The sequence below is a fragment of the Motacilla alba genome, chromosome 6 (genome assembly GCF_015832195.1).
Source record: "Motacilla alba alba isolate MOTALB_02 chromosome 6, Motacilla_alba_V1.0_pri, whole genome shotgun sequence".
NCBI lineage: Eukaryota > Metazoa > Chordata > Aves > Passeriformes > Motacillidae > Motacilla > Motacilla alba.
In genome coordinates this window covers 2,999,416-3,026,204 of record NC_052021.1, presented here as the reverse complement: position 1 = coordinate 3,026,204, position 26,789 = coordinate 2,999,416, and the positions used below count along the sequence as shown (strand labels likewise).

Here is a 26,789-nt window from a genome sequence, read left to right as displayed (position 1 = left end):
ATCAAGAGTTACTCAAGCCAGAACTGCTCCCAGGGGAGTATTCCAGAGGAATTAGTACTTGTATGTCCTGGCCACAGCTCCCCTGTTAAATGTGCCATGGAGAAAAGGGTGCAGGTGTTTGTAGCGAGGATTTCAAAGGTCAGCCAAAGGATTTGTAGGGTCTGTGACACTCATGAATGTCAAGCAGCTCTCACCTTTCTGGCACAGCAACACATTGCTGGAAGTGATCTTCTGCCATGTGCAACAGTTCCAGGTACTTGGCTGAGCCTTCCATTTCTCCCTATTAATGCAAGCCACAGGCATAAGCCCAAACAATTCTCCCTGCCCTTCCTCTTCACAGGCAGGCTTCCCAAGGATGACTGTTGGACACAGAAATGCTGAGAGAACCAGAACAAGCAAAACCTCTTTGCCATGTGCACCTGGAACTCAGTGCAGCAAAGGGGCATCCCTACATTTGAGTATATTAAAGTGTATTAACCTAAGAGTCTCAGTAAAGTTGTCCAATTTTATATCCTTCAAGTAAGTACTCAATTTATGTCCAATTTATCAACTTCAAAGAAATAGTCAAAGGCATCTTAAAAAAAACAACCCACAAAATGTCACCAAAACCTCCAGAACTCACAAAAACCACACACACACAAAAACTACACTGGCATGGGCCCAAACAGGCCTATGGTGTTATGTATGGACCTTGAAGAGTATTTGATTCTAGAGGGGTGGAAAGGAAATGGAAGCCAGTGAAATCAGTTACACCTCACACAATCACATCTGGTGGTTTTCTTCACTCCAGTGTATTCCTCCCCTTGCTCCAGATGAATGCATCAATCCCCAGATCTTGCTTTTTCATTTTGAATTTCCAAAACAAATTACTTTCAAAGGGGAACAAACTGCACATGTCCCCTTTAAAGACACTGATTCATTTTACACAGAGATAAGGATTCAGGCTCTTGCCCCGCTGCAACTCCTCACACAAGTTCAAGGGTGAAAATGTATTTTCCCTGGCAGGGTTAAAAGCCACAGGCACACAAATGATCACAGACCTTGAAATAATCCTTCTCCTTCAAGCTCCTGAGGAATCTCTCCCACAGAGGACCGCTTAACACGTTTCTCCTGGCATCAGGAGCTACTTTACTGCTCTTGGAGCACAACATTTCAAAGCCATGAGCCTGCAATAAAAGATGCAACAACAACAAGAGGTTCTCAAGGTGTGACAGACTTTGCCCACATTTCTCTGGACAAGCAGGCAACTTCCAGACAAGGACTCATTCCCTGCACATGCACGAACCAAGTCCAAAATGCACCAAAACCATTACCAGCTTCATGCCCAGCTCGTGGGCTCTGTACTGAGGGTGAGATGGGGCGGGCAGGGTGTATCCACTGCGTCTGTCTGGGACAAACTGCTGCTGCACCAGCTGGGCATATAAACACCGAGTGAACGTCACCTGAAACAGCAGAGCAGAAACAAACACTCCCTGCAGCGTGGCTGCGCTGGCACAGGCACCAAACTCCCTCCAGGCTCAGCAGAGTGTGCTTGAAGGCACCCAGATGACAGGCAGGACCTGAGACTGCACTCAAAGTATATCCTAGATACATTTCTCTGTAAATTCCTTTCCGGACCTCACAAAGTTTGTTCCAAATTGAAATCCCCAAGTGAACCTAAACATTTGTCATTCTAAATACATTAGGAAAAATCCTTGATACCCAGCAAAATTCCTATTTTAACTGCAACAAGTTCCATCAAAGAGATCTTGTTTCCTTAACAATAATTGTTACACGTTTCTCTTCAACCAGAGAAGTGCTTCAGGAGAACCAGCATAACCCAACTGCTTCAGAGCATCCCGGGATTAACAAGCATTATTTCAGGTGCCACATGCGACCTCTGCTGGTTCCTGATGCTAAGAAAAGCCCTGAGTGCAATGTTCTCAACTCCCTCACTCTGTCTGCTCCCTCAAACTAAAGGGAAATACGAGCCTGACACTCCAGGTACACACTTGCAATCGACTCTGGTGTTGTGTTCCAGCCCTTTGAAGAATCTCGGAGTAGGAGAAAAATAATTAAACAGGTTTTTTGCTAATGACCAAATTAATTATTTCCATTTTATTCCACTGTCATTAGGAGCCATCCATATCCAGGTGAAGGTGTCTGCTCATTATTTCACCTGTACCAGACAAAGCCTGTGTCCTTACAGAGACAGACACACTCCAGCCCTGAGCATTCCCTGCTTTGAGGGCAGCAAATCCTCTGCCCTAAACACTCCACAATATGGTAACAAACAAAAATCCAAGTGGTTCTAGCCGAGCTTGAAAGTTCGGGTGGATACAGGAGTGCTCCTGAAGGGAGCAACAGCAAGGGACAGGCAGCACTCTGGGTTTTCAGAGGCAGTCAGACACCTTGCCTAGAGGTGCAAGAGAAAACTCCAGCTGCTACATGAAAGCCCACTGTGGCCCCCTTGCCAAGTGTACACAAGTTTTACTCACCCTGTTTTCACTGTTCCCAGGATTCAGCCACTTGGGGAGAAAATCAGCTGCTTCTATCAAGAGAAACTCTCCAGCGTTGTCATCAATGCTGGCCAAGGAGAAATTGGTTTCTTAGCAGGAAAAGCCTTGCAGAGCACAACAGCACACTTCTGAATCCGTGTCTGGTGGAGTTTTTTTACTATTGATTAACCCACAGAAAGTCTAAGGTTAGAAGGGAACTTAAAGATCAACACCTGGTTCCAACCCGCCTGCCACAGCCAGGCAAACCTTGCACTAGCCCAGGCTGCCCCAAGCCCCATCCAACCTGCCCTTGGACACTTCCCAGGTGTACGGCATGGGGAAACACCTCCCAGGACGGGCAATGTTAAGACAGGACCTTCAGAGCCCAGGCACTGCCCCTCGGCAGCCCTCCCAGCAAAGCAGCTCAGCAGGACCCGCCTCACCTGGCTGCCAGCCCCGGGAACTCCCTGCTGATCTCCCGGAGCAGATACACGATGAACCACTCATCCTCCACGTTATCCCCGAACACCGTGGTGCCGCCCAAGTGCGCCGGGGTGTCGCCTGGACGGGGCAGAGAGAGGAGAGGCGGCTCAGCAGCGCCATGCACAGGAACAGATTGTCCGCACGGGCTGCGGAGTCTCCCTCCCTGCGGATATCCCAGACCCTGCTGCTGCCACAATCCTGTGTGCTGTGCTCGGGGATGGCCCCGCTGCAGCAGGGAGGGGGCACCAGATGCCTCACTGGCTGAACCCGTGCTGTGACACCGAGAGTCTGCGGAGCCGCCGGGTGCCCCTCACACGCCCCGGCTCCCCTCACACGCTCCGGCTCCCCTCACACGCTCCGGCTCCCCTCACACGCCCCGGCTCCCCTCACACGCTCCCGGCTCGAGCGCGACGGATTCCCCCTCACACACCCCAGGTTTCCGGCCGCCGGATCCCCCCCACACGCCCTCGGTTTTCCCTCACCGGTTCCGGTTCGAGCCGCCGCGTCCCCCTCAGACGCCGTCGGTTCCCGGTCGCCGAGTCTCCCCCACAAGCCCTCAGTTCCAGCAGGCTGGTCCCACTCACATTCTCCCAGTTTCCCCTCACATGCTCCCGGCTCCCCCTCACACACCCCCGGTTCCTGGCCGCCGGATCCCCCTCACACGCTCCTGGTTTCCGGCCGCCGGGTTCCCCTCACATCCCCGCCCCCGGTTCCCCCTCACACTCTCCCGGTTCCCCTCACACTCTCCCGGTTCCCGGCCGCCGGCTCCCCTCACCGTGCCCCGCTCCGGGCGCTCCTCCCGCCGTGCCTCCCGGCCCGTTCCCGGCTCCCCGCGGCGCGGCACGGAGCGCAGGCGGAGCGGCTGCCGCTGCCACACGCAGGCGGCCAGGAGCGGGGCGAAGCGCACCAGGGCCAGCTCAGCGCAGCGCCGCAGCAGCGCCTCGCCGCCCGGGCCCGCCGCCGCCAACAGGCGGGAGCGCAGCGCGTCCTCGGGCAGCGCCGGCCGCCGCAGCGCCTCCATCGCGCCGGGGCCGCGCTCCGCCCCGGGGAGGAGCGGCGCGATGGCGGCGGCGGCGCCGCGCTCTCTGCCGGGAGCGCTGCGTGTGCACGGGCAGCGACCACAGCGCCGGTGCCGGCGGCGGTAGAATTCAGTGCCAGGCTTTGCTTTCCTCCTCCCTTCTCCCCCCTTCTTTTCCCTTTTCTGTTCGAATCTGAAGAGGCCTCAGCTGCCTCCCGTTCTCCTTCCTCTCTCACCTTCCATGTCCTGTTTCCCAGACTTTGTTCTTTCCTTATAAAACCCTTGATAACCCGTTCCCCACTTAAGGCTTTGTTGGATCCTTGTTTTTCTGCCTTCTGGCTGCTGTGGGTGAAGGTCTGGCTTTCAGGAGCACACCCTGCTCCCTCTGCTCCAGAATCCAGCCTTGCAGCTATCCCAATCTCCTGCTGCTGAGGGCTTCCTTAGGCTCCTGCTGAGATGAGAAATATCCAGGACACTTTTCCTTCCTTGAGATTAGAATGATTTCTGTATGTCCTTGAGATGTGAGCATGATGGTTAAAAGCCCACTGTGCTAATGAATGCCTTTGCTGCTGTGTTCTGTTGCCTGCCAGGGGCAGCAGGAGAGGCACAGAGCGCTTCTGCTGGCCCCGGGCACCTGGCCTGGCCCGGCCCAAGAATCCCTGGGATAATTCACTGCTGAGAGCCCCAGAAGCGGCTTCCCCGGGGCTGCGCTTCTTCATGAGCTGTTCGCCCGTTCGGAGTTTCTTTTCAGCACGGCTTCCTCGGAGCAGGAGCACCACCGCCTCAACAGCGAGGTGACGTGAGGTGCGGTCACGTGCGGTGAGGTGAGGTAGGGGAGGGCAGGTTGGGAAGGAAAGGGGCGGGGCGAGGCGGGGCGGGTCTCATCTCCGCCTCCTGCTCGCCGCCATTCACTGCTTTCCCGCACGCTGATTGGTCCAACTGGCGAAACCCCACCTCCATCCACACCGCTACTTATTTATAAGTGCGGCGGCAGCGCCCGAACGTGCTTCAGGCGGGTCACGTGGCGCCGGTGTTTGTTTTGCCGGTCGTGTCATTCCCGCACGGCGGCGGCTCCAGCCCAGGTGGGACCCGCGGTCGGCGCTGCTCCAGCCCAGGTGGGACCCGCGGTCGGCGCTGCCCCAGCTCGGGGCTCGCTGCGGGCGGAGAGGCCGCGGTGAGGGGCGGGGGGGTTCTGGCGAGTTCCTTGTGCCGGGTGCCCCCGTGTCCCCCCTGCGCTGAGGCCGCCGAGGCAGCGGCTGCCCGCGGTGTCCCCCGTGCCCGGATGGCCGGGGCCGAGCCGGTGCCGCGGCAGCGATGGCTCCCGCCGGCTGCTCTCGCTGGGACGGAGGCGGCTGCTCCGTGCCCGGGACACTTCCCGGCCGTGCGGCAGCGGGCTCCGGGCCGCTGCTCGGGCGGGCGGGAGGTGTCCGTGCACGGCACGAACCTGAACGCGCCTCGGAGCCCAAAGCGCTGCCGGGCAAGGGAATGCGGGGCACGATGGTCAGCAGCCCGGGGCTGCTGCTTCTCGGCCCTGGGCAGGCGGACTCCGAGCCGCAGCTGCCCTGGGCCAGCAGCAGGCGGCAGCTCGCAGGGCGGGTGTGGGGCCGCCATGAGGCGGCCGGGCCGGGGGGAAGAGGAGAGGCTCAGAGCGCTTCTGCTGGCCCCGGGCACCTGGCCTGGCCCGGCCCAACTCACCCCAAGAATCCCTGGGATAATGCACTGCTGAGAGCCCCAGAAGCAGCTTCCCCGGGGCTGCCGTTCACGACCAGCGCAAACAGAGTGGGGCGCTTTTTATTACCAAGGTTTTTGCAGGACAGGAGTGACCTGACTTCTTTCGCGTTCCTTTTTCTGAATATGCCCCTGACTCTGCCACAATGGCGCCGGAAGTCACTTCGGTACAAGAGAGCGTAACCACCCCGGGGATTTCCCTGCCCGGCCCTGCCCCTCGCTCGCTGCTCCCGTCCCCCCTCTCCTGCCCGGCCCTCGCTGCTTCCCCGCGCGGGATTGGGCAAACCGGCAAAAGCCGCTCCCACAGCGGCTCGGAGCTGCGGCACCGGCTGGAGTGAGCTCCAGTGCTCGCCGGCTCTGTGCTGTGGCAGCAGCTGGAGTGAGCCCGAGTGCCCGCGGAGTCTGGCCGGGATGGGAGCGGTGGCGAACCCCGTGTTCGTGTCATTGCGGGGCGGCGGCGGCGGCACCCGGAGCCCGGCGAGGCGGCGGCGGAGCTCGGAGCGGCTCCAGCCCAGGTGGGACCCGCGGTCGGCGCTGCCCCAGCTCGGGGCTCGCTGCGGGCGGAGGGGCCGCGGTGAGGGGCGGGGGGGCTCTGGCGAGTTCCTTGTGCCGGTGCCCCCGTGTCCCCCCTGCGCTGAGGCCGCCGAGGCAGCGGCTGCCCGCGGTCACAGAATCACAGAATCACTGGCTTGGGTTGCAAGAGACCTCCAAGATCCTCGAGTCCAACCCAGCCCTGACACCTCAACTAAACCACGGCACTCAGTGCCACATCCAGTCTGTTTTTAAACACTTCCAAGGATAGTGACTCCTCCACCTCCCCGGGCAGACCACTCCAGTGCTTGGTGGCAGCAGCTCTCTGGCCACAGAAAGCAACACATAACTTTCCCGGGCATTGTACTGAGCTAGGCTGTGAGAAGATCAGAGAAAAGAATGACAAGCACTTCTTATCTTGACTTGCTGCACCTGTTGTTTTGAACATGTGGAATGTGTTATGGAGGTTTGTTTACCAAAAGGTGGTTTCATAATTAGCCAGTGGTGATGGTGTTTGTAGTGGAGGACCAATTAGGTCCACCTGTATGGTGACTGACTGTAAGGGTGATGGGTTTCTTAATGAGTGTAGAATTATAAAGTGACTGCTCAACTTTTGTTAATCATGGAGTCAATGCTAACCATTACCCAGCTGGGGGACTGCGACAACAGTACTTTATCACCCTTTGTGTAAAAACCTTTTTTCCTAATATCCAACCTCTATTTCCCTTGGAGCAGCTTAACACTGCGTCCTCTTGTGCTGTCAGTTGCTATCTGGAGAAAGGGACCAACCCCACCGGACCCCATCCACCCTTCAGGGAGTTCTCAGGCAGGGAGCCCGGGGTGGCCGCGCTGCAAGGCGGCGGGGCAGGGAATGCGGGGCACGATGGTCAGCAGCCCGGGGCTGCTGCTTCTCGGCCCCGGGCAGGCGGACTCCGAGCCGCAGCTGCCCTGGGCCAGCAGCAGGCGGCAGCTCGCAGGCGCTGTCGGCGCCTGTCCCGGCACGGAGCTGGGGGCTGCAGCGGCTGCAGAGCCCCAGGGGCCGGGGCTGCGGGCACCGCCGAGCTCCCGGAGGCTGCGCTTGGCTCCGCCGCTGCTGCTGCCGCAACTCTGGGCAGCGGGGACAGCGCAGCCGGAGCTGCCACCGCCCTGCCGAGCCTCGGGCTCCCGCAGGGCCGGCAGCAGCACTGACCGCTCATCGTGTCCCTTGCAGGGTGCCACCAGCGCCGCTGTAAAGCTGCTCCCGAGGCCGAGCTCCCAAAGGCTTTGCCAGCGCTCCTGATGGGTCGGCAGCAAGGTGCTGATTGTTCCAAGGAGAGTGATTCTGACTGTGAGCTGGAGGAGAGTGAATGCTGCTCTACTCCTGGAGTTGGGAAGGAGCCCCAGCGCCTCCAGGACGGACCGGCAGCCGGGGTTCCACTCTTGCCTGAGGCACAAGAAGCCACTCGGCACAAGCAGGGGGATGCCCCTTGTGAGCGTGCAGTGAGTGAAGATGTGGAGAGTGGATTCTGCAGCAGGGATGGGAGTGTGAGGGAGCCCCTGGCTGCCCAGGGCACATCAGCAACCGGCAACAAACACAAAAGGGACCTCAGAAGATTCCTGGGTGAGTGCAGGGCCACCCCTGTGACCTCTAGGGAGGCGCCAGTGTCCCCTCCCAAGGGCAGGGCTGGCAGGTGTGTGGCTGTTTCCCGAGGTGTGGACGAGGCCTGGTTCTCTGCTGGGCCCCATCAGTGGCTGGCAGCAAGAGCCCCAGCTGCCCCCAAGGCTGTGCAGCTCTCCTGCTGCAGCCTGTGCCCACAGCTGTGTCCCTGGCTGTGGCCAGAGCTGTGTCCCTGGCCGTGCCCAGGCTCTGGGCTCTCTGGCTGCCAGCTGAGCGAGGGCCACACTGGCTGAGGGCTCCCTGCTGTGCTCCCTGGGCAGGGGCTGAGCAGATTGCAGGGCCGGCTCTGCTTCTGGCAGCCAGCAGCTCTTTCCTGCTCCAGGTGAACGGCTCAGGCGCCATCCCGAGGGCACGGCACTGCTGATCCTGCTGCTCCTGCTGCTGCTGCTGGCTCTGCTGGTGGCCTTGGCTGTGCTGGCAGGTAAGGCAGGGGCAGCAGCCTGGGCCCAGCCCCTCGGGGCAGAGCGGGCTCCCTGCTCCCTGCAGAGGGCAATGCTCAGACCTTCTCCTCTTGCCCCTGCAGCACCGCAGGCTCCAGTGACAGCTGCCACTCCACAGTGTGTTCTGGGCTGTCCCTTCGACTGGATTTGGCACAAGGGGGTCTGCTACTACTTCTCAAGGGATTACGGCACCTGGGAGCAGGGTCAGGAATGCTGCTCCAAGCAGAACGCCTCCCTGGCCATTGCCAAGGATGAGGGGGCCATGGTGAGTGAGGGGCTGCGGGCGGTGCGGGCTGGCTGAGGGCAGCCTGGGGGTGCTCCTGGGCCGGGCTCGGGGCTCGTAGGGCTGGGGGTGCAGCCCCGGGCCGGGGCCTTGCAGGGAAGGAGCCCCGGCGTGCGGGGGCAGCCCCGGGCACGTGTCCCCCCGAGGGGCCGGGGCAGCTGCCACTCCTCTCTCCCGGGCAGGATTTGCTCTTCCGCCTCCGCGGGAACGGCGATTACTGGCTCGGGCTGCGCAGACGGGGCCAGCGCCTGCACTGGGGGGACGGCAGCAGCTACAGCTCCCGGTGAGTGCCGGGGAGCCGGGCAGGGCCTGGCCGGACAGGGGCACAAGGTGTTCCCCTGGCAGCCAGCGCTGCCTCTGCTCCTCCCTGCAGGGTTCCTGTCCTCGGCAATTCCGACTGCGTGTACCTGGCTGACGATAAATTCAGGAGCGAGTTCTGCTCCAATCCGCGGCCGTATCTCTGCAGCAAGGCCCAAGCTCCCCTGTGACGGGGGCTGCAGAAAGGACCTTCTCCACGCTGGGCAGTGCCAGCTTCCCCTCTCAGCGCAGCCCAGGGCTGTCCTTCCTCAGCTGCACCCTGTGCCTTGCACTGCCTCTCAGGGTCACCTCAGTGCCTGTCCATCCCCAGAGCCAGCGCTGGGCTGGGGCTGCAAAGGAAACGTCTCTGCAATCCATCCTGCCACCCATGCTGCCTGCAGGGTGTGCAGTGCCCTCATTATGTGAGAGAGACACGGCTCAGTATTTACTCTTTTTATAAGAGTCTGTTAAGCGTTAAAATCCCATCCTGGCATACTTGGCTTTTTGCTCATAGGTAACTTGAATGATATTCTGTGTGCAGTGACATGGAGCATGCATGTTTATCAAGTTTTTAATAATTCAAGTGTAACAGTGAATTTCTATCATGTTTTGCTAGTTTTTAAGTTATGACTTGCGTTAGGCTATTTTGTACAATAAACTAATATATTTTCTTTTTTTCTTGTGGTTCTCTTTTTGTATTTTCACTCCCTCATAACGAGGGTCCATAAAATATTGTTTTTTCATGCTCTGATTTTTTTTCCATTATCTTGTCTTTCTGATGAGAAAATCCTCGAATGTGGGAAATTACTTAATTCTTTTACACCATTTTCTGAGTTGGTTACATGAAGAAATCATTCCAAGATTTCACAGTCTCTGTTGTGCTACAGTCTAAGATAGTATCTATGACTACACTGTTTTTAAAGTCTATACAGTACATACATAAACTGGCAGGTTATACTGTATCAAAAGCAGTAATTACTAACTGCACTATCAGGATTTTTGTGATCAATAAGAAATTGCAAAGCAAAAGTTAGTACATAAATGCCAAAGCCAATACCTATATTTGTTATTTATAACATTATACAGCAAGCTAGACTGGGGAATCCAAATCGCCCTGGGCTCTTGGAAATCATCACAGACTGGCCTGAAGGTGAGACTTTTGGCCTCTCCTTGGAAGATGTGAGGAACGACCTTCAGTTTTAAAATTTTACAAGTTTATTAAACCTTAACAAAAAATAGAACAAGGGACTGAATAAGGAAAATTAACAGCACTGAGGCTCTCTGGGACTGTTGGCCTCGTGCGCGTTTACAAAGTGGATGCTCTGCCTTTTATGCCCCCAGCCCCTCCCAAAGTTTGGTCAGTCAGCTCCTCCTGTGCCCTGCCCTGCTGGAGATCACTTCCTGACACCTTGACTGCAGCTCAGGTGCTGTCCTGTGGCCCTGCTGGCACTGAGCCGGCCCTGCCCAAATGCCCTGACTGCTGAGGCTGCTGCAAGGGGAGGGACAGGGGACTCTGGGGGGACACATTACAGTCACAGCACTGCACATCTACAAAACTTCTCCTAACTTACATGGAATAGCTGTCTCTTAACTCATAGCAGGTGGATCTTAGTGGTGAGTACAGAGGCCAGCTCAGTCTTGCCTTCTGGTTCCTGTTGCATTAAAAGACAGCTGAGGAATGACAGAGCTCTGGGGTGGCTTTCTTGCCCCCACCTCACCGTGCCCACGGGCTTGCTGCCCGCAGCAGGGCTGTGGAATCTTCTCGGTGCTGAACACAGGGCCCAACCTGGTCTTGTCCTTTATTTCTTGTTTCACTCTACTTGTTGGTCCTTAAGGGAACCACCCCAATGCCTCTGATGGTTCCCTGTGTACTTCCCCTCCACAGATGCTTGTGATTCTCATCTATTACAACAGCACAATTACACCAATAAATGATACAGCTCAAACTCCCCACCTAAAGTGTTAGGTAAAACAATCTTCAAGCTGGCTGGAAGCTGGGCTCCGCTTTTGGGAAACCTTTGAGCTTCTTTGGTTGTCTCTGACCCGCTCTGGCTGTTCCAGTCTATCCTTTGGGTTCTTTCTCCAGCCTTTAACTCTGTTGCCGTGTCTCCGCTCTCGCTCTGTGGCTGGCACAGCCCATTCAGTGCTGAGCAGCACCTGCAAGGGACCTCCCCACTGAGGGGTTAACACTGCAGGCAGTGTCCATAGCCCAGCCTCAAATGGTTCATTATCTGAAAGGGTAACTGAGTGTTCAAGCAGTCACCCACCGCTGCTGGCACGAGGGAGCTGCGTGGCCCAGGAAGCCCTGCAGCCCCAGAGAGGTTCAGCACTTGGCCCAGCTCCCCGCTCTGGTGGCAGCAGGTTCCAGGGAACGTGGGTTAGAGCTGCAGTGGGTCACAGCCATTGCAGATGCCCCTGTTTGTGGGGATTTAGTGGAAACATAAACACTGCTAAATTTGATGGAAATCACTGTACGCAACTTTACATCCATCTTTTGGCAAACTTATATGTAGAGGCAAATTCTTCTCCTTACAAAAACAGAGTGTACACATAGAGCCAGTGTAGCGTTTTGCCCGGGGGGTTTCGAGCTGATCTGATGAGCTCTCAGCACCCCAACGTTACACCCCAGAATAGCTCAGCTTTCATTGGGAGGCATAAAAGGAGCAGGAGGCTGATGTGACAGCGTCAGGAACAAAAAAGGTTTAATAAAGGCAAAATAACAAACTCAAAGCGATCCAGGTGCCACAAGCTTGTGCTCCTGGTAAAGACACCTCACAAAAGCGATTTGGCTTCTTTGTTCTGTGCTTTTCTACTCAATGGCCCAGGCGGGACCTTTTGGCTTATGGCCAATTAGCTGTCCCCAAACTTGAAGTCCCCAAGGTCCTATCAGTGACTTTTCTACCTAATCACTGGGAGAAAGTTCTGGCTCTTTCCTTTTTGGGGACAGAGGAAGGTTCTGTCACTCTGTCCATAGGGGGCACATTCCTACACCTCACCTCTTCTTTTCATTTAAAAGAAAGAGGAGGAAATGTGAATTGAAAATTCTCATTCTCGTCAGTAATTTGTAGTTATGCCAATAATTTTTTAAATTTGGTCCTAATCTTCTGTTTCAACTTTGGTCAAGTGTTTTTCCCAGGTAAGCTTCAAATTCCTGGCTGTGTATGATTTGCACATAGAGGTAGGTTAACATCTTTTTTAACACTGTAACAACAATTACAGAACTTTTTCAGTGCAAAACTCTCTTGTAAACAATTTTAACATGTGCAAACTTAAAAAACAGTCTTTGCTTCCAGCAGTCTCTCAGTTGTCTGTGCATTCTGCTTCTGGTGCTGTCTGCTGCTCTCGGATCGGCTGCACCTGTGGTTTGACATTCTTTGCAGGGATCCACCGAAGACCTGTGTTTGTAGAGACACATGCAAACCCCCGTCCCCAAGTCACAAGAGGATAGGATCCTGAAATCTGTCCTGTCTCTGGATCCTTGATGAAGACTGGTGGCCTTTCCTTGAGCTTTGCTTGGCTGGTGTTGCTGAAATGTCTGAATTTTGGCAGTACCTGCTCCATAAAAGAATTATTTAAAAAGTTAAAAACATATATAGCTTTATTCAGCCTCTGTATTGTAGAAAGCATTTCTGTCCCTCCTTTTTGTCTTTCAAGAATCATTTTTAGTGACCTGTGTGCTCTTTCTACAATAGATTGACCTGTGGAAGAGTGTGGAATACCTGTGGTATGCTTGATACCCCAAGTTCTGAAAAATTCCTGTAGTTTGTTAGAGATGTAGGCTGGTCCATTGTCCATTTTGACTTCCTGAAGAACACCTAGGGATGCAAATGCTTGTAAGAAATGTTTGATCACCTCTCTGCTTTTTTCTCCTTGGTGTGCAGAAGCAAAAATTGCTCCTGAGAATGTGTCTATCGATACATGTATGTGTTTGAATCGTCCAAATGACTGATATTGAGTGCTGTCTGTTTGCCATATCTGCAGGCTGTTTAAGCCTCGAGGGTTTACTCCTGTTGCATTTGCTGGTATGGCCAATTTCTGGCAATCTGGACATGACTGAACAATTGCTTTGGCCTGATTCTGAGAGATGTTAAACGTTCTTACTAGAGCAGGTGCATTTTGATGGTAAAAGGCATGGCTCATTCTGGCTTGTTCAATGACATTAGGGAGCATGTGCTGGATTGGCATGGCTAGCAGATCAGCCATGGCATTGCCTTCTGCTAGGACAAAATAAGGTTCCTGTCAAATTGAAAGAAATAGGATTAGTTTTTTGAGCAGACTGTATAGCTGAGCATTTGAAACTTCCTTCAGCAGAGATCCTTCTGCTCTCTCCACTACACCTGCAACATAAATGGAATCTGTTACTAAATTAAATGGAAATGTGAATTTTGAGAATACATGTACAACAGCTGCTAATTCTGCAATCTGTGCAGAACCAACTACTTCCTCAATATCTGATTCCCATTGTTTTGTGTCTGGATTTTGCCAGGCAATCACAGATTTTTTAGACTTCCCAGAACCATCTGTAAAAAATGTGATAGCCTCTAAGGGTGCATGGCTTCTTAAAGGCTTATGAATCAATTTTAATGATGAACTTAATAGCTCATGCTTGGGACAACTGACTGAAATTTTCCCTGTGAAATTTTCTAAAGCAAGTTTCATGAGTTCTGAATATTGAATTAACCATTCCAAATAACTGGATTTGACAGGGAGGAAGATTCCTGCAAAATCTTTTCCTGCAAGGGAAAGCATTCAAGATCTAGCTTTGATAATCAATTGTGAAATAATTTCAGGGCAAGTTGTTGTAGTTTTACCCAGGTGACGAGATAGGAAGACCCACTCTAAGATTATCAGGTGGTCCTTCTTCTCTAGATCCCACTGGAATATTAAACTGTGAAGCTGTGGATTCTCTCCTAAAACTGCAAACAAAAAAGACAAGTTAGGGTTATATCGGTGAGCCTGGCGTGACTGGACGGCTCTCATCCCTTTGTCTAAGGCATGTTGGGCTTCTTTGTTGAATTCTCGGGGTGAGTTTAAAGCTGTGTCTCCTTTCAATAAATCTGACAGAGGATCTAAGTCCTGATTTGTAATGCCTAGTAGTGGACGAAGTCAGTTCAGAGTCCCTACTAGCTGCTGTACTTCATTCAGTGTCCTTGGATTTGTCCTTAGCTGGAGTGGCTGCGGAGTTACTGTTTGTTCTGTGATCCTGTATCCTAAATATTTCCAAGGAGGAAATGTCTGTATTTTTTCCTTTGCTACTGTTAGTCCTGCTTTCTCCACTGCTGAGATGTCCTGATCTGTTGTCTTCTGCATTGATGCTTGGTCCTCTGCTGCTGCTGCTGGCTGCTGTGTCTGCTCTCCCGCCCCTGGGCGTCTCTCGCCTCTTTCTCAGATAAATCAGTGACAAGTTGTAACACCGTCCTGAATACTGGACGCAGCTTTAAGCTGGACTTCTTATTCTTTTGCATATTATATAATTTCAATCCCACTCTGTCCCAGAATACTGGAGTGAGCCTTTGAGACTCCTCTACCTCTGGAAACTCCTGGAAAACCCATCTAATCAGCTTTTTAAGCTGTTTCTTCTCAAACTTCACATCTTGGATTTCTAGCTTATAGTTCAAATAAAAATTAATTTCCTGCTCAACTAATGACAACTGTGTTTTCATATTTCACTCACCGAGGTCGTTCTCAGTTGTCCCCGTGGTATATCCCAGAGCCGATTTCGTACCCTATGTCCGCTTGGCAGACGGGCATTCCTCTCAGGCGTTGCCGACAAACTCGGTCCCCGTGTCTGGTTCCAGCCTCCTGTCACCGGCCGGAGGCTTTGGTGAGAGTCTCCCTCAGAACTCACACCCCTTTTCCTGGGTTTTCTTTTCACAACAAAAACCAGGTGCAGGCCTGCTTCTCCAAAAACGCAAATACCAAGGAAAATTGCCTAATTTTGACTGAGGGCAGTCAAAATATTCCCAGACTGTTCCTCTCAATAGGAGAAAAACCTGTCCCTGTTCGGGCGCCACAATGTAGCGTTTTGCCCGGGGGGTTTCAAGCTGCTCTGATGAGCTCCCAACACCCCAATGTTACACCCCAGAATAGCTCAGCTTTCATCAGGAGGCATAAAAGGAGCAGGAGGCTGATGTGACAGCGTCAGGAACAAAAAAGGTTTAATAAAGGCAAAATAACAAACTCAAAGCGATCCAGGTGCCACAAGCTTGTGCTCCTGGTAAAGACACCTCACAAAAGCGATTTGGCTTCTTTGTTCTGTGCTTTTCTACTCAATGGCCCAGGCGGGACCTTTAGGCTTATGGCCAATTAGCTGTCCCCAAACTTGAGGTGAAGTCCCCAAGATCCTATCAGTGACTTTTCTACCTGATCACCAGGAGAAAGTTCTGGGCTCTTTCCTTTTTGGGGGACAGAGGAAGGTTCTGTCACTCTGTCCATAGGGGGCACATTCCTACAATTATTAACACATTCAATGTGAAATTGGATGATTATCAATGTCTTAAACACTGCACCATCACCCAGAGCCTGCAGCAGCTGAACAACCTTGTTTCAGAGAGGACCTGGAGAGCCATTCCCAGGAAAGGTGTCCAAGCTCCCTTTAAAAACAGATCCAGCTGTCCTATTGTCAGAGGGTCAAATTGCCAAGCCAAAGAGGCTTGAAGAGTGTTTTGAAACAGAAAATATCTGGGTTTGTTGGCCATTTTCCAAGCAGGTCCAGCCAGGGCCCGGCCAGAGCCCAGACCCTCACTGGGAGGGTCTCCCTCACACACCCTAAAAGCAAGTCTGTCAGGAACAGCAGCTGTGAGATGCCCCAAGCACAGCAAACTGCTGGAGTGCTCCTGTGGAAATTCCTGGGCTGTGTCTGATTGGCACAGAGCAGAAGCAGCCTTGCCCTCAGCAGCTCACAGCCCTGTCCCACAAGGATGTGCCACAAAAGGGGCGGCAAAGAGCACAGGAGCCTCAGCTCAGGAGAGGCTTTGGACAGAGCCCAGGGATCTCATCCTGGAGCTCTGAAACCACAGGAAACCATGAGCCAGCCCTGGGCCGAGGCCCAGCAGCCCTGCTGGAACAAGAGAAGGGACTCCAGGCTGAGCAGGCAGTGCAGGGAAGGGCTGCAGACAGCCTGTTCAAAGAGATGCACCTGCAGCTGGAGAGCAGAACAGACAGAGCCCACAGGGACACGTGTCTTGTAGACAGTCACACAAAGACATGCCAAAGATTGTGAAAAGCCAGTTATAAACAAGGCAATGACACCTTATGAACAATGCCTGTTATAAAAATCAGTGAATCCCCGTGATGGGAGCAATGGATCAGCAGGAACCGCCTCAGGAATTTGGGACAATATTCTTGCAGCATTCATGTGTCCACAGCAGTGAAACTCTGAACAGCTCCCAGTGGGTAACAGCATCCTGCAGAACAAGCAGCCACTGTCCTGTGTTAGCTGTGGGAGATAAAACAGAAGAGATCCCAGTGACTGATCCTGTTGGGCAGTGCAGCTCTGACACCTGTGGGAGCTGGGAGAGGATCGAGGGCTCAGCAAACTGTGTCTGCTTCTGTCCAACAGCAGGTGTTTATCAGTGCTTCATCGCTGCTGCTTCAGTTGGACCTGTCTTATCTCTAGAAGAAAATAACTACATCTTGCAATGTAAACAGACATATTTAAACAAAATTAACGTAGGAATTGAAATTAATTGCATTGTAATTCACTGTTACATCAGTAGTATTAGAGGTACACTTAAAAGAACCTAAAGTTGACCTCTCCAATGCTGAATAAAAATAGATCTTATAAAACTGGAATAGAACATGAAAAGACTTAAAGTGAAGAAGACTGAAACTTGACCTTGTCCAAGCTCAGCAACGCTCAAACCTGACAGAAATCGACCTTGACATAAATGACTCTTAACCAAAATGACTCCACAGAGCAATAAAACATAGCATTACTCAGATCTAACTTTGCTTAATCTCACCAACATTAAATCGTATTCAAATAAAACAGAACCCAACTAACAATCTATATCCTTAAAAGCTCTGGATACTACAAAATTTAACTGATTCTGCTGTTGTTAATACCAAAAGGCACTGAAAATATTAATAAGGCATGGTTGAAATAATGGCATGATGGATTAACTGGAGGGATTAGAGAAGTGTGACAAATACGTTGACCCTATGCAATTTAACATTGAGAAAAACTCATGGTAGGCGCAAATTTTATGGAACCATAAATTTACTAAGACCTTTTAAAGTGCAATTTTACCAAGAGAAACAACAGCGCAGAATTTGGAAACCTGTCCAACAAACCGGGAGCTTCTCAAGGTTGTATTTAGTGTAATGGCATATGGGAAATGTTATCAGCATTTCTATTCAAGAAGTTAGATCGTGTTGTGCTGCACATAAAGATAATGACAATAATAATAATAATAATAATAGTAATAATAATAATAATAATAATAATGAGGCACCGCATTAACCGCTTTGAATCTCTCCAGTAACAATTCTCAGAGGAATCAGAGTTCACGAAAAGCAGAAGGTTAACTTTAGAAAAGAATTTCAGCACATTTTTACGGCATTCTAACACAGGAAGCGTGCGGTTTCAGTAAGCAGGGGCAGGCAGAGCCCTTCGGGCAGATGCCCCGGGGGGCAGGGAGGTGGCCCGGGGGCAGCCGGAGCCGCCGCGCCGGGCACAGCCGAGCCCCGGGAGCGGGGAGAGCGCCGGCGGCAGCGAGGGGCGGCTGCGAGCGGGGAAAGCCGAGCTGCGAGCGGCCCGGGGCTCGGGATGGGCCGGGGCAGCCCCGCGCGGGCCGTTCCGACACCCACAGCGGGTTTGCATCGCGCTCAGCCCAGCCACAGGGACTCGGCTTCCGATCCCAAGCGGGATGGCAGATGCCCGGGGGGCAGTGGCGCCCAGTGCGAGGCGCCCGAGCGGTGACACCACCGATCCCGGGACAGGCAGCGGGGAGCGCCGGGAGACACGGCCGCCGGCCGCGGCTCAAAACAGCGCTCCCGGTCCGCCGTGGGAGCCTCGCGTGGGTGCTTGTCCGCCCGCTGGTTGCGCAACACAGCCAAAATCGCTCCCCCTCTGACTTCCCTATATAAACTGCCGTTTCCCGGGCCGTGCTCACAGTTGGGACCTCGCCGGAGCGATGGGGGCAGCGGTAGCGGTAGCGGCAGCACCAGCAGCACCCGGCGCGGCGGCTGCGGAGCTCGGAGGCGGCTGCAGCCCAGGTGCGACCCGTGATCGGTTGTGCCCCAGCTCGGGGCTCGCTGCGGGCGGAGGGGATCGCAGTGAGGGGCGGGGGGGTTCTGGCGAGTTCCTTGTGCCAGGTGCCCCCGTTCGCAGGCAGGGAGCCCCAGCGGCCGTGCCGGCGCCCGGGGTGGCCGCGCTGCAAGGCGGCGGGGCAGGGAATGCGGGGCACGATGGTCAGCAGCCCGGGGCTGCTGCTTCTCGGCCCTGGGCAGGCGGACTCCGAGCCGCAGCTGCCCTGGGCCAGCAGCAGGCGGCAGCTCGCAGGGCGGGTGTGGGGCCGCCAGGAGGTGGCCGGGCCGGGGGGAAGAGGAGAGGCTCAGAGCGCTTCTGCTGGCCCGGGGCACCTGGCCTGGCCCGGCCCAACTCACCCCAAGAATCCCTGGGATAATGCACTGCTGAGAGCCCCAGAAGCAGCTTCCCCGGGGCTGCCGTTCTCGACCAGCGCAAACAGAGTGGGGCCCTTTTTCTTACCAAGGTTTTTGCAGGACAGGAGTGTCCTGACTTCTCCTTTCGCGTTTCTTTTTCTGAATATGCCCCTGACTCTGGTTCCCAAAAGTGGAACCGGGAGTCACTCTGGTACATGAAAGCGAAACGGCTCCGGTGATTTCCATGACGCGCCCTGCCCGGCCCTGCCCCTCGCTCGCTGCTCCCGTCCCCGCTCTCCTGCCCGGCCCTCGCTGCTTCCCCACGCGGGATTGGGCAAACCGGCAAAAGCCGCTCCCACAGCGGCTCTGTACCGCGGCACCGGCTGGAGTGAGCTCCAGTGCTCGCCGGTTCTGTGCTGCGGCACCAGCCCGAGTCAGCCCGAGTGCCCGCGGAGTCTGGCCGGGATGGGAGCGGTGGCGAACCCCGCGTTCGGGTCATTGCGGAGCGGCGGCGGCACCCGGAGCCCGGCGAGGCGGCGGCGGAGCTCGGAGCGGCTCCAGCCCAGGTGGGACCCGCGGTCGGCGCTGCCCCAGCTCGGGGCTCGCTGCGGGCGGAGGGGCCGCGGTGAGGGGCGGGGGGGCTCTGGCGAGTTCCTTGTGCCGGTGCCCCCGTGTCCCCCCTGCGCTGAGGCCGCCGAGGCAGCGGCTGCCCGCGGTCACACAATCACAGAATCACTGGCTTGGGTTGCAAGAGACCTCCAAGATCCTCGAGTCCAACCCAGCCCTGACAACTCAACTAAACCACGGCACTCAGTGCCACATCCAGTCTGTTTTTAAACACTTCCAAGAATAGTGACTCCTCCACCTCCCCGGGCAGGCCACTCCAGTGCTTGGTGGCAGCAGCTCTCTGGCCACAGAAAGCAACACATAACTTTCCCGGGCATTGTCCTGGGCTAGGCTTTGAGAAGATCAAAGAAAAGAATGACAATTCTTATCTTGACTTGCTGCACCTGTTGCTTTGAACTTGTGGAATGTGTTATGGAGATTTGTTTACCAAAAGGTGGTTTCATAATTAGCCAGTGGTGATGGTGTTTGTAGTGGAGGACCAGTTAGGTCCACCTGTATGGTGACTGACTGTAAGGGTGATGGATTTCTTAATGAGTGTAGAATTATAAAGTGACTGATCAGCCTTCGTGAATCATGGAGTCAATGCTAACCATTACCCAGCTGGGGGGCTGCGACAACAGTACTTTATCACCCTTTGTGTAAAAACCTTTTTTCCTAATATCCAACCTCTATTTCCCTTGGTGCAGCTTAACACTGTGTCCTCTTGTGCTGTCAGTTGCTATCTGGAGAAAGGGACCAACCCCACCTGACCCCATCCACCCTTCAGGGAGTTCTCAGGCAGGGAGCCCGGGGTGGCCGCGCTGCAAGGCGGCGGGGCAGGGAATGCGGGGCACGATGGTCAGCAGCCCGGGGCTGCTGCTTCTCGGCCCTGGGCAGGCGGACTCCGAGCCGCAGCTGCCCTGGGCCAGCAGCAGGCGGCAGCTCGCAGGCGCTGTCAGCGCCTGTCCCGGCACGGAGCTGGGGGCTGCAGCGGCTGCAGAGCCCCAGGGGCCGGGGCTGCGGGCACCGCCGAGCTCCCGGAGGCTGCGCTTGGCTCCGCCGCTGCTGCTGCCGCAACTCTGGGCAGCGGGGACAGCGCAGCCGGAGCTGCCACCGCCCTGCCGAGCCTCGGGCTCCCGCAGGGCCGGCAGCAGCACTGACCGCTCATCGTGTCCCTTGCAGGGTGCCACCAGCGCCGCTGTAAAGCTGCTCCCGAGGCCGAGCTCCCAAAGGCTTTGCCAGCACTCCTGATGTGTCGGGAGCAAGGTGCTGATTGTTCCAAGGAGAGTGATTCTGGCTGTGAGGAGGAGGAGAGTGAATCCTGCTCTATTCATGGGCTTGAGAAGGAGCCCCAGCACCTCCAGGACAGACCGGCAGCCGGGGTTCCACTCTTGCCTGGGGCACAAGAAGCCTCTCAGCACAAGCAAGGGGATGCCCCTTGTGAGCGCGCAGTGAGTGAAGATGTGGAGAGTGGATTCTGCAGCAGGGATGGGAGTGTGAGGAAGCCCCTGGCTGCCCAGGGCACATCAGCAACCGGCAACGAACACAAAAGGGACCTCAGAAGATTCCTGGGTGAGTGCAGGGCCACCGCTGGGGCCTCTAGGCAGGGGCCAGTGTCCCCTCCCAAGGGCAGGGCTGGCAGGAGTGTGGCTGTTTCCCGAGGTGTGGACGAGGCCTGGTGCTCTGCTGGGCCCCATCAGTGGCTGGCAGCAAGAGCCCCAGCTGCCCCCAAGGCTGTGCAGCTCTCCTGCTGCAGCCTGTGCCCACAGCTGTGTCCCTGGCTGTGGCCAGAGCTGTGTCCCTGGCCGTGCCCAGGCTCTGGGCTCTCTGGCTGCCAGCTGAGCGAGGGCCACACTGGCTGAGGGCTCCCTGCTGTGCTCCCTGGGCAGGGGCTGAGCAGATTGCAGGGCCGGCTCTGCTTCTGGCAGCCAGCAGCTCTTTCCTGCTCCAGGTGAACGGCTCAGGCGCCATCCCTTGGGCACGGCGCTGCTGATCCTGCTGCTGCTGCTGCTGCTGCTGGCTCTGCTGGTGGCCTTGGCTGTGCTGGCAGGTAAGGCAGGGGCAGCAGCCTGGGCCCAGCCCCTCGGGGCAGAGCGGGCTCCCTGCTCCCTGCACAGGGCAATGCTCAGACCTTCTCCTCTTGCCCCTGCAGCTCCGCAGGCTCCAGTGACAGCTGCCACTCCGCTTGTGGTTCTGGGCTGTCCCCCTGGCTGGGTTGGCTACAATGGGGTCTGCTACTACTTCTCAAGGGATTACGGCACCTGGGAGCAGGGTCAGGAACGCTGCTCCGTGCTCGGGGCCTCCCTGGCCATTGCCAAGGATGAGGGGGCCATGGTGAGTGAGGGGCTGCGGGCGGTGCGGGCTGGCTGAGGGCAGCCTGGGGGTGCTCCTGGGCCGGGCTCGGGGCTCGTAGGGCTGGGGGTGCAGCCCCGGGCCGGGGCCTTGCAGGGAAGGAGCCCCGGCGTGCGGGGGCAGCCCCGGGCACGTGTCCCCCCGAGGGGCCGGGGCAGCTGCCACTCCTCTCTCCCGGGCAGGATTTGCTCTTCCGCCTCTGTGGGAACGGCGATTACTGGCTCGGGCTGCGCAGACGGGGCCAGCGCCTGCACTGGGGGGACGGCAGCAGCTACAGCTCCCGGTGAGTGCCGGGGAGCCGGGCAGGGCCTGGCCGGACAGGGGCACAAGGTGTTCCCCTGGCAGCCAGCGCTGCCTCTGCTCCTCCCTGCAGGGTTCCTGTCCTCGGCAATGCCGACTGCGTGTACCTGGCTGAGAATAACTTCAGGACCGAGTTCTGCTCCAATCCGCGGCCGTATCTCTGCAGCAAGGCCCAAGCTCCCCTGTGACGGGGGCTGCAGAAAGGACCTTCTCCACGCTGGGCAGTGCCAGCTTCCCCTCTCAGCGCAGCCCAGGGCTGTCCTTCCTCAGCTGCACCCTGTGCCTTGCACTGCCTCTCAGGGTCACCTCAGTGCCTGTCCATCCCCAGAGCCAGCGCTGGGCTGGGGCTGCAAAGGAAACGTCTCTGCAATCCATCCTGCCACCCATGCTGCCTGCAGGGAGTGCACTGCCCTCATTGTGCGTGAGAAACATGGCTCACAATTTGAAGTTTATATACATTTGTATTATGGGATGAAATCCAATATTTGTTTATTTGTTCATTTGCACACGGTTAACTTAAACTCTGTGTACTGTTACATTTTAGACCTCTATGCATGTTCTTAATCGTTTATACATATTCAAACATTGATTTAAGTTACATTTTCTTTTGGTTTTTGCATTTTATCGCTGGCTGGGGGCTGTGTGCAAATCACGAACAGGAAAGGACTGCTGGCAGCCTGCCTTGAGCTGTTTCATTTTCCAGCATCACTCTCGGTACATGGTTATGACAATGGGAAGATGCCAACAGCTCACATCCCAGCCAGCAGACAAAGAACTTAATGGTACAGCTTACTTTAAAAGTTTTTTGATCAATCACACAAAGCAAAAGCACACTGTCAGTGGTTCTATCCAGCCACTATAAGCACAAGTGCCTTCAGTTAAATCAATGCTTGCTCATTTAGAATACAATACCTGCCTGTAAGCCTTCAAACACCATGCACAGAGCTCCATTATTAAGCTTAGAACTCCCGAATACCTTGCTGGATAGACTTTCCTGCAGCTTAGGGAGTTATTCTAGACAAGCGTTAATGCACAGACCATTGTTCTATTTGTCCTTACTTTTCTGCTGACGTATCTCATGGCTCCTGCTTAGCTCTAATCACAGCTCTGCTGTCTCTGAGGCCTGCCTTTGCCGCTTTCCCAAACCCTCTGATTTTATGGATTCTCACAATTCCCCCTCTTAGTTCATACAAAAACAAACTTTCATAACTGCGTCATTTATTAACTACTTTGCATTTTGTAGCTTTACTGCAATAGATCTGCTTATTACTTACTTAAAGCATCTTTTTGCTCCCACTCAGCACTGCCATATTACAGCACAGCAATTTTGGTGCTGTGAGAGTTTAGTCCGTTTCAAGGGCAAAGTCGTGTCTGATAGTAATGACACACCCTTGTTCGAAGAAGTCTCATCGCTTCTAAGGTCTGAATTCAAAACCTTCCTCCATGTTATACCTTCATGCATCATCTCTGTGAGATTTCAGGAGCTCTCTGTGGATCCATTTCCTACCTCTCTCCCCTGCGATAGAAACTTCTTTGATCCTTCTGTCCCTCGTTTGTCGCACACACCGAAGTACACGCGAGGCATTGCTACTCGTACAACTACCAAAACACCCAACACGTACAGACCCATCTGACCAAGTGCCTTTAGCTAAGGTGCACAGCTCCATTCTTGGATCAAATCATCTGACTAGGACTGAGCTTGTTCTTTAATTTGAGCTGTCAAATCTTTCAGCTTTTGTGTGCTTTTGTGGACGGTTTCAGAAGGATCAGACAGGTTCATACAACACAGCCTTTCACATTCTTCACAACCGTGTCCGTGTGCTAGTAAAAGAAAATCAGTGGCTGCTCTAGTGTGAAGGGTAGCATGTCTAACACTGTTAACATCTGCCAACATATCCCTGATGGCAGTGGATGTAGCACTCGTGTGTTTACTCAGCTAACATTTAACCCGATCAAATTGTTTCAGTGCAATGGCTGAAGATACTTTGCCTTGTCTTTGTGCCATATTCTTGATGAAATGAATATATTTTATTTATTACTGTGGTTCTATCTTGTATTTTCAGTCCCTGGTACAAAAGGTCAATAAATTATTTTTTTTTTCTCAGTTCACTGGTTTCTGTTTCCGTTATCTTGTCTTTCAGATAAGACAGTCCCCGAATGTGGGAAATCACTGCATTATTTTGCACCATTTTCTGAGTTAATTGCATTAAATGATCACTTCAACATTTCACAGTCTCTGTTATGCTATGGTCTAAGATAGAGTCTATTACATCACTATAGAAGCTGTAGGCAGCATACATGAACTGACAGGTTACACTGTATCAAAAGCAGTAATTCCAGTTTGTGCTATATCAGGGTTTCTGTGATCCGTAATAACTTGTAAAACAAAAGTTAGTACATAAATGTCAAAGCCAATACCTGATTTGTTATTTATAACGTTATACAACAAGCTAGACTGGGGAATCCAAATGGCCCTGGGCTCTTGGAAATCATCACAGACTGGCCTGAAGGTGAGACTTTTGGACTGTCCTTGGAAGAAGTGAGAAAGGACCGTCACTTTTAAAATGTTAAAGGTTAATTAAACCCATACAAAAAAAATACAACAATGGACTTGTCGTGGTTTGAGAGGAAGTGAGTTTTTGGGAGGTGGTGGTGGTCAAACCAATAGGTGCTCAGATGTGAATATTGGCACCTGGTTTGGCCATTGAGGATATGGATCCGCCTCTGAGAACACAGGGGTTAAAAGCAAGGAACTCCCACGGGAACTTTCTTCTTGGTTCTGGTGGATGGAGAGGTCAGACCTGCCCTGCCCAGCTGCGGGCTGGGGAGCTGAGGGAGGTGGGCCGGAGCCTTGGGCAGAGACGGGAGGCGATGGCTTGGATAAGAGTGAGTTCCCCACAGAGATGGAAGGGTGGAAGAACTCAGAGAGGTGGCGGGCAGTCCCCCTCCTCGGGAGAGAGAGAGAGAGAGAGAGGTGCCAGTGCTATCGTGAAACTTGATAAGCACTGGCCTGGCCGAGGAAGAGAAGAGGGGGGACGACAAGGGAAGAATCCCTGGTGAGCTAGTGTGGGAGTTCGGAATGAGCAGAGACTGTGATTTTAACCCTTCTGTGGGACGGTGGAAACCTGGCAAATGCTGATCCTCCGGGAGTCGAAGGAGGAGAGAAACGGATAAGAGGAAATGTGCAAGTGTGATGAGAGCTGTGCAAGTGAAGAAGGACTGAGAGATGTTGAGAAAATCCTAAGTGGAGGAGATGATGGAGTGGCTTTTGGCTGGACTTTTCTTGTATAGCCATGGACAGAACCTTTCCTGTAATACAGAGACTGCATTTTAGGGGGAGGCGGTGCCAAAGGAGCGATGTGAGCGGAGATGACAGGTGATGAGTGATGGTGAGACCCCTTGGCCCCAGGGGGTGAAATATTGGGGGGGACTGGTGTCCCAAAATGAGGTGAGAGACTGTCGTTTTCTCCTGGAACTGGGCAAGGCATCCTTGAAAGGGGAAACCCTAAAAGCAGCTCTGGTCCATGTGCAGTGGTGAGAGCACTGAACATGGAAGGAAGAAGTCACGAAGGCGATGGCTGAGTGACAGGGAAACACAGCTGGATTCGGCTGTGTGCTTTTCCAGGGGAAACCTGTGGCACAAGGAGGGCTCCTTCTCTCCTCGATGAAATGAGAGGTGATTGTCGGAAGGGTGGAGATGGACTGAGTTGATTATCTGAAGGGTGATGGACTGGGAAGAGATCAATGGTTTTGTGTTATTCTGTGGAAATTGAGTGGGGGGAGGAGAAATGTTTAAAAGGTTTCCATTCTGCTCTGTGTGTTAATTTTATTGTAGTTATGTGATAATAAAGTTTTTTTCTTGTTCACCAGTGGAGGCCTGCTTTGCTCTGTCTCTGATCACATCTCACAGCGGACACCAGGGGAAGATGGGTTTTCATGGGGGCACTGGCATTGGGCCAGCGTCAAACCATGACAGGACTGAAAAAGGAAAAATTACAGCTCTGGGACTCTCCATGACTGTCAGCCCTGTGCTTGTTTACAGAATGGATGCTCTGCCTTTTAGACCCTCAGTGCTGCCCAAAGCTTTCTCAGTCAACTCCTTCTGCAGGGAGAAAGCCAGAGTAAAGTGAAGCCCAAGAAGGAGAGAACAGTGTGGGGAAGGTGCATTTTTAGCATTTCACTGACTTCTCATTGCCTTGCTCTGATTTGTTCGATAATAAATGCAATGAATTTTAATTTCCCCAGTCCGGGCCTGTTCTGCCCATGCTGGGTGAGAGATCTCTGGCTGCCTTTCTGGAGAGCCCCGAGCCTTTGCTGCTGTGTTCTGTTGCCTGCCCAGGGGCAGCAGGAGAGGCACAGAGCACTTCTGCTGGCCCCGGGCACCTGGCCCGGCCCAGCCCAAGAATCCCTGCCATCATTCCCTGCACCATTCCCGGCCCCACGGCGGCTCCGGCTCCGCGGGCAGGTGGCTCCAGGAGCTCCGAGTGGGCAAAATGGGAGCGAGGGAGAGGAGGCAGCTGCTGCCAGCGGGTGAAATGTCTATGCTGACCACTGGCAGGGAGAGGAGCGGGGAGAAAGTGGTGCCAAGGGAAGGGCAGAGAAAGAGGGACAAGGCTGGAGCGGTGGAAGGCAGCGGGGATGGCCATGGGGCAGGCGGGCATTTTGCTTTCCAGCTCTGTGGGAGGAAACCAGGAGCTGTCAAATCCCTGCAGGAAAAGAGGGGAGAAATAGCAGGTGCTGGAAATCGCTGACAATTGGGATTCATTTGATCTGCCTGACCTGCAAAGCTGACAGACCCTGAGCACTGCCAGCGTTGTGATGTGTCTTGCCCTGCCCCTCCCCTGGCTGCAGCAGCCACCGGGGCCCGCTGAGACCCCCAGCAGCAGCTTCCTGAGGGCTGCACTTCTTCAGCAGCTTCAACAGTGTGGGGCTTTTGTTCTTAACATGGTCTTTTTGTGGCAGAAGCAACCTCTCCTCTCCTCTCCTCTCCTCTCCAGCCCAGGTGGGACCC

At 54.2% G+C, this 26,789-nt stretch overlaps 2 protein-coding genes and 1 long non-coding RNA gene across 8 annotated transcripts in view; 1 reads left to right on the top strand and 2 right to left on the bottom strand.

Moving 5' to 3' along the window:
• LOC119702804 (C-type lectin domain family 2 member D-like) overlaps positions 1 to 26,789 on the bottom strand; it is a 603,052-nt gene that overhangs the window by 536,947 nt on the left and 39,316 nt on the right. The gene's annotated exons all lie outside the window — the stretch shown is intronic.
• Positions 1,419 to 4,700, bottom strand: LOC119702825 (protein ecdysoneless homolog). Of its 5 annotated transcripts, XR_005257451.1 has the most exons (5): positions 3,714 to 4,206; positions 3,591 to 3,633; positions 2,921 to 3,038; positions 2,478 to 2,655; positions 1,419 to 1,442 (listed from the first exon to the last, which is right to left on the bottom strand). XR_005257451.1 is itself a non-coding variant. In XM_038141464.1 (3 exons), the coding sequence occupies exons 1-3, from the start codon at positions 4,219 to 4,221 to the stop codon at positions 2,424 to 2,426; spliced, it is 267 nt and encodes an 88-aa protein (XP_037997392.1). In that variant the 5' UTR covers positions 4,222 to 4,700; the 3' UTR covers positions 1,808 to 2,423. The 5 variants fall into 5 exon arrangements, 2 of the variants coding, with proteins under 2 accessions (XP_037997392.1, XP_037997390.1); XR_005257450.1 differs by lacking the exon at positions 1,419 to 1,442 and having other exon boundaries at positions 1,808 to 2,655; XR_005257449.1 differs by lacking the exon at positions 1,419 to 1,442 and having other exon boundaries at positions 1,808 to 2,565.
• On the top strand, positions 8,550 to 9,589 carry LOC119702833. Its single transcript, XR_005257453.1, has 3 exons — positions 8,550 to 8,599; positions 8,800 to 8,900; positions 8,991 to 9,589. It is a non-coding gene; the product is annotated as an uncharacterized LOC119702833 (long non-coding RNA).